The 11,894-nt window shown below is 42.3% G+C and overlaps 1 protein-coding gene across 1 annotated transcript; it reads left to right on the forward strand.

Annotated features, from left to right (window-relative positions):
* The first annotated feature begins 7,052 nt into the window (after positions 1–7,052).
* On the forward strand, positions 7,053–7,718 carry LOC309809500 (cofilin-1-like). The gene has a single exon (XM_082630620.1). The coding sequence runs from the start codon at positions 7,111–7,113 to the stop codon at positions 7,609–7,611; it is 501 nt and encodes a 166-aa protein (XP_082486746.1). The 5' UTR covers positions 7,053–7,110; the 3' UTR covers positions 7,612–7,718.
* The last annotated feature ends 4,176 nt before the right edge of the window (positions 7,719–11,894 follow it).

Below are 11,894 nucleotides of genomic sequence, written 5' to 3' on the forward strand. Positions count from 1 at the left end.
TAAGTCCTATAAATTATGCAATGCAGATAACAGTGATCTTAGTTTGGGACCACAGTCTTCTTTATTCCCTTGTGGAGGCAGTAACAGCCAGTTTTCTTTTCAATAGATTTTGTAACGAATTCATGGAATGAGCTGCTCTAGATGTTTAAGGCTGTGAGTGCCCTATTACTGTATTAGTCATGTACAAGCTAGTATTTAGTGGGAAACCTTATGATCAGATGGAGGATTGAACTAGGTGAGCTTTAATGCTTCTTTTTTCTTTTTGCGGTATGCGGGCCTCTCACTGTTGTGGCCTCTCCCGTTGCGGAGCACAGGCTCCGGACGCGCAGGCCCAGCGGCCATGGCTCACGGGCCCAGCCGCTCCGCGGCATATGGGATCCTCCCAGACCGGGGCACGAACCCGTATCCCCTGCATCGGCAGGCGGACTCTCAACCACTGCGCCACCAGGGAGGCCCCTAATGCTTCTTTTAACACTCTAATGTTATGATTTAGAATGACCCAAATTTTAGTTAACAAACATTTATTAAGTGCTTTGTGTTGGTACTAAACTTGCTGTTGCAGCTATAGGAAATATAAGAAAAATAAATAGCATGATTCCCAAAGTATGGAGAACATTTTATTGCGGCAACTGCTACTATTCATTTTTTCAATGAATAAAGCTGAACGAATGATACCAAAACCTTTGTATATGCCAAAGGCCAAGGCAGCTTTAGGTAATAATTGGGTAAAAACTCTGTGGTTTGTCACATATTCCCATTCCAATCAAAAGTATATAACTGGAAGAGCAAACATCCTGCCCAGTCCCTCAGCCGCTCACCCCTCCCCTCCTCTGGGGATTTACTTGGATCTGGTTTTTGCCTCCCTTCCACTCAGAGGTCAATAAGGAAGGATGCTTTGGGTCTGATCCAAAGTAAAGAAAAAATTTCCACTTTAAAAATTGTGGGGCTTTCCTGGTGGTGCAGTGGTTGGGAGTCCACCTGCCAATGCAGGGGACACGGGTTCGGGCCCTGGTCATACCGCAGAGCCTGCACTCTGGAGCCCGCGAGACACGGCTGCTGTGCCTGTGGGCCTCAATCCCCGAGCTGGGAGCCCGTGCTCCGCAATGGGAGGGGTCGCCGCGGTGAGGGGCCTGCGCGCCGTGGCAGGGGCTGAGCACCGCGCCCCCCCCCGCCCCCCGCCCCCCCGCTCGCAGTGTCAGGGCAGGGCCCGCATGCAGCAGCGAGGACCCAACGCCTCCAAAACTAGATAAATTTTTTTTTAAATTGTGCTGAGAGAAAAACAAAGACCCCAGAATATCTAAAGCAAACTTTAAAAAGAACAAAGTTGGAGGACTTACACTACCTGGCTTCAAAATTTAGTATAAAGCTAAAGAAATCAATATAGTATGGTACTGGCTGGCAAAAGGATTCATAAATAGATCAATGGAACAGAATAGAGAGCTCAGAAATAGTTCCAAAATTATAAAGTCATTTGATTTCTAACAAAGGTGCCAATGCAATCCAACGGGGCAAGGAGTCTTTTCAACAAATGACATGACTAGCTAGATATCCATGTGGGAAAATAGAGAAACTTTAACCTCTACCTCAAAACATATACTAAAATAAATTTGAGATGAATCGTAGACCTAAATGCAAAAGCTAAAATCATAAAGGTTTTAGTAGAAAACACTAAAGAATATCTTCATTACTCAGAGGTAGATAAAGGTGTTTTAGTCAGAACATAAAAATCAATAATCATAAATTAAGAAATTGATAAATTAGATTTCACTAAACTCAAAAATTTCTACTTATCAAAAGACAGCATTAAGGGGCCTCCCTGGTGGCGCAGTGGTTGAGAGTCCGCCTGCCGATGCAGGGGATACGGGTTCGTGCCCCGGTCTGGGAGGATCCCATATGCCGCGGAGCGGCTGGGCCCGTGAGCCATGGCCGCTGGGCCTGCGCGTCCGGAGCCTGTGCTCCGCAACGGGAGAGGCCACAACAGTGAGAGGCCCGCGTACGGAAAAAAAAAAAAAAAAAAAAAAAGACAGCATTAAGAAAATTAATAGGACAAAAAAAAAAGAAAAGAAATAGGCAAGCCACATCTAGGAGAAAAACTAGCAAACATATATAAAACAAAGGACTGATATCCAGGATATAAAGAACTCCTAAAACTCAATGGTAAATAAACAGCCTAGTTTAAAAATGGGCAAAAGACGCAAACACTTCACAAAAGAAGATATACAAATTGCTAATATGCACATGAGAAACTGCACAACATCATTAGTCATCAGGGAAATGCAAATTAAATCACAGTAAAAAGATAGTACTACACACCTGCTAGAATGGCTAAAATTAAAAAGACTGAAACCCCAGATTCTGGCAAGGATGTGGAGCAACCAGAGCTCTCGTGCACTACAGTGGAAGTGTAAATGATATAACAACTTTGGGAAAGGATTGAGCGGGTTCTTATAAAACTAAACATATACCTACACTATGAATCAGCAGTTCTACCTTTCAGTGTTTACCCAAGAGAAATGAAAATATGTGTGGATAAAAAGACTTGGTCAAGAATGTTCACAACCACTTTATTCATAAAAGCCAAAAACTTGAGACTTCCCTGTTGGCTCAGTGGATAAGACTCTGAGCTCCCAATGCCGGGGGCCTGGGTCTGATCCCTGATCAGGGAACTAGATCCCACATGCATGCAGCAACTAAGAGTTCACACACCACAACTAAGGAGCCGCGTGCCGCAACTAAGGAGGCTGGGAGCCACAACTAAGGAGCCCGCCTGCTGCAATGAAGGAGCCCATGTGCTGCAACTAAGGAGCCAGTGAGTTGCAACTAAGGAGCTCGCCTACCACAACTAAGACCTGGTGCAACCAAATAATTAAATAAATAAATAAATATTTATTTAAATAAATAAATAAAAGCCAAAAACTGGAAAAGCCCAGTCGTCCATCAATAGGAGACTGGATAAACAAACTATGATATATTCACAGAATGGAATACTATTCAGCAGTAAAAGAGAGCAAACTACTGATACACACAATGACATGGATGAGTCTTAAAAGTATCATGCTAAATGAAAGAAGCCTTACATGGAATCATATACAAAAGGGCATATACTATGTGATTACATTTATGTGAAGTTCTAGAACAAACAAAACGAATCTATGGTGGGAAAAAGCAGAACCATGGTTGCTTAGGGAGAGGAACTGACTGGAAAGAGGCATGAGGGAACTATCTGGAATAATAGTAATTGTCTATGTCTTGCTAGGGGCTTCAGTTACAGGTGTATGTATTTTCCAAAATTTAGGGAATGTACACTTAAGGTTTATACATTTCATTGTGTGTCAATTTTTCCTCAAAAGAAAAAAAATCTGTAAATAAATATTGAACTAGGTAGGTAATGACATGAAGTATTTAAGGAGAAGAGTACTGGTATATTAAATTTACTTTGAAATCCATAAAAGAAATAAGACAATGGATGGATGGATAGATAGATAGATAGATAGATAGATAGATAGATATGTTATATCTAACCTGGGGTGGGGTGGTATTTAGGAATTCACTGTTAAAATTCTTTCAACTTTTGTATACTTTTGAAAATTTTCATAATAAAATGCTGGGGAAAATTGTGCTGGGTCTTTTGATACTGAAGATGGCTATCCAATTATGTAATTCTGTTATTTGGCTAGAAATTGTAATGGACCTTGTTTCTTAAACACTGACAGGTCTCTCTGCATTGTTGCAGGGTAGGGAAAAGAAACTGAAACTGCTTGACAAATAATATATCTCTAGTATGAGCAGCGAAACCTATGAAGACTATATTGCACTGAGGAAAAAAAATGTTTTCCTTAACATGGATTCAGACAGTAATTATATGTCCTTGGGAGTTGTGTGTGTTTGTGTCTATGTGCCTGTTTGGTCTAATAGTTACCCACAGGAAAATCAGAGGAAGAATGTGGAGGTGTATTTGCATAACATACTGACAGAAACCTTGGAGAGTACCAGACTTGGAATCTGAAGCCTGCCCTGGAACTCACCTGTTGAAATGCACCTAGAGTGTAAATCTAGGCTGAGAAACTCAAGACTTTGGTGGGAAATATCCTGCAATGGGTCATTGTGTCCTTGGACTGCCCTGTTGGGGGAAGGAGAACTGATCCTAGGATGAAATCAACCCCAGTGAGAAGGGAGTTTCAAAAAAGGGGAGGGCAGGTTTGTAGTGGGAGACCTAAAAAAAGGACTCCTTAAGGAAGAGAGGGCCACAAATCTCAAGACAAGGAAGCTGGGAACCAGGGTATGCCCAGGAAGAAACTCCTTCTGAAGAATTGCTATAAAGGAATAATGTAATGCAGTGTAGTATTGATCAGCATAAAATTGTACTGACCAGAAGAATAATCAGGAAATTTAAGTTAGAAAGTTCTGGAGAAACAACATGAAAGAGCTAAAACTTGAGGACAGTTAGACCTTGTGGAAAGAGACAAATCAAGGAGGAAAAGTGGGCAGAATTGTGGAATGATTGGCATTCTTTTGATTGGAAAAGGTCAGAAGCTGAGAACACAGAAGGAACTTGACCAAGAACTGTTAAAAGGTCTCAGTCAAAATAGTATTCTGCACTTCCCATTCCCAGTAGCCCTGACAATAGTATATATAGCACCTTAAGGTAATGACAATATGATAAGAAAAAACTACATGAAAATGAAATAAATAATTATGAGGTCTTCACCATGGTATAAGGTCTTTGTACTTCAAAAGATGCCACAATGGATAAGAATAAACTTATGTATAAGAAGGGTTAACTAGGGGGTTCCCTGGTGGCCTAGTAGTTAGGATTCAGCGCTTTCACTGTGGAGGCCTGGATTTGGGGAACCATCCTACATGCTGCGTGGTGCGGCCAAAATATCAAAAAAAACCAGGGGGGGGGTTAACTATATTTTGTGCTTTTGACGAAGCTTCTGGGTAATGCTGACCTGCTGCTTCTTCCGTGACTCTGGTCAAGTCAGCATGGGAAGAAATCATGGAGTAACAGATCTACATGGTCTTGCCTGTATTATCTGTCACTTTTACTACTTGGAACGAAGCCCCAGAAAACATTGCTCATCCTGTTCTTCCATCAGCCTGGATGGATGGATGGGCTTACATGGACAGTTCAGGATGAGGATGGGTAATAAAATAGTCAGCAATTATACTTCCTTTAATCATCCCCAGCCCCTCAATAAAGCATTTTATGTGAACTAGTTTTGTGTTGATGGTGTGGAAGGAAAATTAAGGCACAGTAATGGGAAGTGTAGCCTTCCTCATATCACCCCTTCACTGAGATCCATGTGGCAGAAGCAGCAACATCATTTCATCAAAGACAGTAGGCTCAGAGTTCTAGGTAGGGAACAGCAGCCAAGTGAGTATAACCCAAAGCATACTGGGTGGTAAAGAGTGGACATGGATCACAGAGAAGAAACTGCTCAGTAGTAGATGAGACAAATCCCATTTTGTTCAAACATACTAGAGCACCATGAAGGGATGAAAGGACATTTCATCATATGGAATTCTATATGGCTATGAAGTTCTATTTCATCTCTTAGACATAGTGTTGGCTTATAATTGATATCCATAAGCAGGAAATATGAAGGGAACATAATTATTCCTCTCCATAAAGATCTTACAATGTATTAAGACAAAACATAGGTAAAACCATTAATTAACAATGCATACGTTTAACTGTGTGGTAAATTTATGCAATACAGGTTTAGAAAAAGAAAAAATCAATTCAAGGTGGGTGATATACAGAAGGTTTCACAGAAACCATAATTTGCCACATCTTGAATTCATGATTTCTCTGTTTCTTCCAGGGTATATCTTATTACCCTACTCTTCCTCCTTCATCCACACCCTCAGCCCTAACACTTACCTAAATGCTTGACATTAACTATGTAAGTACGACTTAAATGTTTATTTATATATATATTTTTTGTGGTACGCGGGCCTCTCACTGTTGTGGCCTGTCCCGTTGCGGAGCACAGGCTCCGGATGCGCCCAGGCTCAGCGGCCATGGCTCACGGGCCTAGCTGCTTCGCGGCATGTGGGATCTTCCCGGACTGGGGCACGAACCCGTGTCCCCTGCATCGGCAGGTGGACTCTCAACCACTGCACCACCAGGGAAGCCCCTTAAATGTTTATTGATTATTCTTACCTGGTTGCTCAACCACTAGCCATTAGTCCTGTTATATTTTGTAAGACCATTACCATTGCCTTAGTGGCTCAAGCCAGAAAGCTGGGTATCAGACTCTTCCTTACCCCTCACATACAAATAGCTACCCAGTCCTGTGTTTTCCATCCTCTTCAGGCTTTTTAAAATCTCTTCTTTTGATTATAATGGCCTTCATTATGCCTCCTAATTGCTCTCCCACGCCTCCTGTTCTCCACTTTCTGCCTCCTGTCACTATCCTCAAATCCATTCTCCACAGTGCTGTCAACTGCTCCATATAAAGCAGATACTAAATTTTGTCACTTCCCCATCCTTCAGTGGCTCTCTAGCGACTTCAGTAGAAAATCCAAGCTCGTCAGTATGAGGAAGAATAGAAGCTTCCTGATCCAGCCCCTTCCTCTTACTTATATCTTACTATTATACTTGTTCCTTTAGTCACAAAGATTTTTGAGCTTTTATGCTATTTCCTTTACTGGAGATATTTTACTCCACATTTATTACAATTGGCCTATCCTTTAAGATACAGATCAAGAACCTCTTCCTCCAGAAAACAATCCTTAACCCCCCTTTTTCACCCGTCGTAGACCTCCCCATCATATTTATCACATTGTGCTGTAAATACCTCTTTGCTTATTGTCTTTTCCACTGGTGGCTTTCAAACTTTATTGCCCCAGATCTAAATAGTAAAAAGGACATTTTTTATCACAACCCCAGTACACACTGAAGTAAAAACTTCATGAAGTAATATTGAACTTTATTACATGCAACATACTCTGGTATTTACTATTCTGTACTATTCTATTTTTTTTTCTAATTCTGTTTTCAACATTCTGAATTGATTTCACGACCCATACTTTAAAAATGCTGCAGCAGCGGCTCTTGTCTTTTCTGGCTCTCCTTGCTCTCTCCTTTTCTCTTCCAGAAACATGGCCTCTGGTGTGGCTGTCTCTGATGGGGCCATCAAAGCGTTCAATGATATGAAGGTGCGTAAGTCGTCGACACCAGAGGAGGTGAAGAAGCGCGAGAAGGCGGTGCTCTTCTGCCTGAGCGAGGACAAGAAGAACACCATCTTGGAGGAGGGCAAGGAGATCCTGGTAGGTGATGTGGGTCAGACTCTAGACAACCCCTACGCCACCTTTGTCAAGAGGCTGCCAGACAAGGACTGCTGCTACGCCCTCTATGACGCAACCTATGAGACCAAGGAGAGCAAAAAGGAGGAGCTGGTGTTCATCTTCTGGGCCCCTGAGTGTGCACCCCTTAAGAGCAAAATGATCTATGCCAGCTCCAAGGACGCCATCAAGAGGAAGCTGACGGGGATCAAGCATGAATTGCAAGCAAACTGCTATGAGGAGGTCAAGGACCTCTGCACCCTGGCAGAGAAGCTGGGGGGCAGCGCCTTCATCTCCCTGGAGGGCAAGCCTTTCTGAGCCCCCTCCAGCCCACTGCCTGGAGCATCTGGCAGCCCCAGACCTGCCCATGGGAGTTGCAGGCTGCCCCCTTCCTGCCAGACAGGAGGGGCTGGGGGGAATCCCAGCAGAGGGAGGGCAGTCCCTTCACCCCAGTTACCAAACAGCCTCCCCACCCCCTGGACCTTCCTCCTCCTCCTCCTCCTCCCTCCATCCCTGACGGTTCTGGCCTTCCCAGACCGCCTTTTTTTTTTTGCAGTATGCGGGCCTCTCACTGTTGTGGCCTCTCCCGTTGCGGAGCACAGGCTCCGGAGGCGCGTGGGCTCAGCGGCCATGGCTTACGGGCCCAGCCGCTCCGTGGCATGTGGGATCTTCCCGGACCGGGGCACGAACCCGTGTCCCCTGCATCGGCAGGCAGATTCTCAACCACTGCGCCACCAGGGAAGCCCCCCAGACCGCTTTTGATCTTCTGATTCCTCTTGGGTTGAAACAGACCAAGCTCCCCCCAGGAACCCCTGTTTGTGGGGGGACCTGTATTTTTTTTAACACCCCAGTTCCCCACTTGCTCCTCCCTTTTTCCATGCTGCCAACTTCTAACCGCAATAGTGACTCTGTGCTTGTCTGTTTAGTTCTGTGTATAAATGGAATGTTGTGGAGATGACCCCTCCCTCCCTGCGCTGCCTGGTTTCCCTCCCCTTTTCCCCGGTCACAGCCACTCATGGAAGCAGGACCACTAAGGGACCCTCAATTAAAAACAAAAAACAAACAAAAAAAACGCACAACAGTGAAAAGGCTCACTAATGGGAAAAAAAAATGCTGCTGTAGACTGTGAACTCACATAGATTCTCAAGCATAGTAGATGTTCAATACAAGTAATTAAGAAAAAGATAAAACAAAAATCTCTGTATCCCTAGCAAGTAACACAGTGCTAGACACATAGCAGTGTTAAATAAAGATGCTTAATAAAAGAATAAATGCACACTTCTGGGGCAGACCATCTTCATGAATTATCATGTTTCCCTCCATCATTTCCCTTTTTAAGAATAAGAGTTTCTTACAAGATATTATATGTAATTTTACATTACAAAATATACCCATGTAAGCACAGGTACAGAGACAGGCAAAAATGGAGAAGGACTTTAAAAATTGTTGCATTTGAAGGACATAATGAGATAGAGAGGCATGATTGCCAAAGGCCAACTGTTTGGTCCTCTCAAAAAAGGCCTAATGTGGTAAAGTCACCAAGATCAGGATCTGGTTAGAAATTGTCTTCTAAATGTCCCAAAGATCACTTATACTAACCAAATTCACAAGATACTGGTGAATACCTAGTATTAACTAATATTTATTATAGAGTACTTACTGTGTGTCAGACAATATTCTAAGCACTTTTTATGACTCTATCCTCAAAAAAACCCTGTGAAGTATGGTTATTTCATGCTATTATCTCCAATTCAAATATGAGGAAACAGACTGAGATATTAAGCAATTTTCCCAATGTTACACAGCTAGGAAGTGGTAATAAAATGGTTAGTAAAAGGATTGTAATAAAAATGTTGTGAAAATCTCTCAGAAAATAGGGCAATACACAAAGAATGGGAGAAAAATATTTAAATATAGAGAACTAAACCAGAGGGCCTAATAGTTGACTACTAGGATCTCCAGAGAAAATAGAGATTTTAAATTATGGGGAAGAAATTATCAAATAAAAATAAGAATTTTCTAAATCCAAAGGATGAGGATTTTGTTTGTTTGTTTGTTTGTTTTTGCGGTACGCGGGCCTCTCACTATTGTGGCCTCTCCCGTTGCGGAGCACAGGCTCCGGAAGCGCAGGCTCAGCGGCCATGGCTCACGGGCCCAGCCGCTCCGCGGCATGTGGGATCTTCCCGGACCGGGGCACGAACCCGTGTCCCCTGCATCGGCAGGCAGACTCTCAACCACTGCGCCACCAGGGAAGCCCCAAAGGATGAGTTTTGAGTTTCAAAGTATCCTCTGTGTATCCAGAACAATGAATGAAAAAGGTTCAATACCAAGGCACATTATAAAATATCAGAACATTGGAGATAAAAAGAGGATCTCATGTAGCTGGAACACACAAATCCATGTACTAAAAGAGGAAGTAAAAGTACCCTCTCACTATCACACCAATTTCTTCACTTCACCACTGAAGAAATTTTTGTCTTTCTTCCCAACAACCTTGGGCTCATGGTTTTTGAGGTCCTATATCCGCGGGAGGAATGCTTCCATCAGGAAACACCATCAAGGTTCAGATGAATTGGAAACTGAAACTGCCCACTGGCTATTTTCAGCTTCTGGAGCTGTAGAATTAAAAGCAGAAAAGGGTCGCTGTAGCCATGTGGTGATTAATCCTGATCATCAAAGGGAAACTCAGTTGCTGCTATACAACAGGGCAAGAATGACTATGTCTGAAACCCAACTGAGGCAACTCAGTAAAGATAGCCAATATAAGATAAGTCCAAAGATAAGTCCATAGTGGATTCAGATCATTTGGGAATTAAGGTTTAGGCACTGGACTAGATAAAGAATCAGACCCAGTCAAGGAGCTTAGAGGGATAATTAGGACATGCAATTAAGGGTTGAAAAATGAAGTTATGATTATCAACTTAGGCCTCAAGGCCACCTACAGAATAGGGGTTCAATAACATCTATACTTTATATCATTATCACTCCCCATCCCACTCCCACCTTATATGAAGAGCATTGGCACTGGCTAACATTTTAAATTTCATTATCCTGTGATGATATGATAGCTGACAAGACTATGTGTGTCCATTGCACTGGGGACATTGGTTGCACACAAGAGGTGATACATGAATTTCTTGTAGGTCAAGTGACACCAGGAAGATATTGGGGCTTGAATTGCTTTTGCAGCGTTCCACCCAAAAGGGAGGACTTACTAACAAAGTAAATAACAGCAGCAAGGTGCCGGAGTTTCCTTATCAGGGAATTGGTACAATATGGAGGCCCCTTTCTGCTCACTGAAGGAATTAAGAATGTGTGCTTTGGGAGAGGCAGTAAGAGCACTGAGAGCAGTCAACGTCAGCCGGAGAAGCAGAAACGACTAAGACAGAGAGCAAGATTCATTTCTCCTCTATTCCTACTTCTAGCCCCCAATACCAGAGGAATTAGCCTTGAAAAAGGAAGAGGAAAACATATCCTAGAACCAGACACTCTCCCCAGCCCAATCTTTAGAGGCCTGACGAGGGAGAACAAGTGAAAAATTGGTTATATTCCTTTCCTCATTTCATATCCCCTGTGGCTACAAGTCTGGCCCACAATGGAGGGGGTTTTAAAACACCAAAGTTTTAAACTAGGCCAGGCTAGGCTTTGAGTAACTTAAAAGAGCAGAAAACTATGGAATCTGCCTGGGGGGAAAGGGTATTCAACATAGTACAGTGGGAGCAGTGACTAGAGGAAAAATACAACATTTTATGTTTATATCCCCACAAAGTTCAGATTCCTTAGTAACTTGGTCACATAAAAGTAAGAGTAGTTTGCAGTTTATGATATAATGTTAAGTGAATGAATCAGAACTTGAAACTGTACATATATAGCAAGTACAATTGTATGAGTAATCTGAATATATTAAACAAAGCCAGGAGCAGATAACTGAATTTTCTCTAAAACACAATTTGCATAGGGTCAGCAATGATCATGTATCTAATCAAACATACTATTATACATACTTCTTTTTGCCATTGACTTCTTTTAAGAAGTAAAATAAGTTTATTTAGCAAGGTTGCTTTTCACAAATCCATGTTAGACAATGGATACTTGGCCACCATCTGTGGACTTATAAATCATGTTCTTTTGTCTTTTGGTTTTTTGGTTGTTGTTGTTTTTCAAAGATTAACACCATAGTATTTCAAAGAAGACTAAATGGAGCGTGATCTTTCAGTGCCTCCCTTTTCCATTAAAAATTGAGTATTATGCTTGACTTTTTCCATTATCTGCAATCATTCCAGTTTGCAGGGAGTCTATACATGTAATTGTTAATAGTGCAGATATTTCAGAGAACATGTCCCTTGAGCCCTCTAGTGAAGATTCCTTTAGGCCCACCCAATGTGAAATCATCTACCAAAACCTATTCTAACTCCAATTTCTATAGCATCATTGCTATATTTATATAAAGACTCTAATTTATGAAGTCTTCCTCCAACATTGGAATATTTTAGGACACTAGAGCAGGGTAAGAATTTCCTGTGGCATATTGATATCATACCTAGGAATGCCTTAACCCCTTCTTAACCCAAGCCTGGTAAGAGATAAAAAGTTTACGGCTA

The sequence above is a fragment of the Mesoplodon mirus genome (assembly GCF_964341445.2).
Source record: "Mesoplodon mirus genome assembly, chromosome: 8".
Classification (NCBI taxonomy): domain Eukaryota; kingdom Metazoa; phylum Chordata; class Mammalia; order Artiodactyla; family Ziphiidae; genus Mesoplodon; species Mesoplodon mirus.

Excerpts from the sequence above, each read along its gene's own strand:
- LOC309809500 (XM_082630620.1), top strand. The coding sequence starts at position 7,111 with ATGGCCTCTGGTGTGGCTGTCTCTGATGGGGCCATCAAAGCGTTCAAT.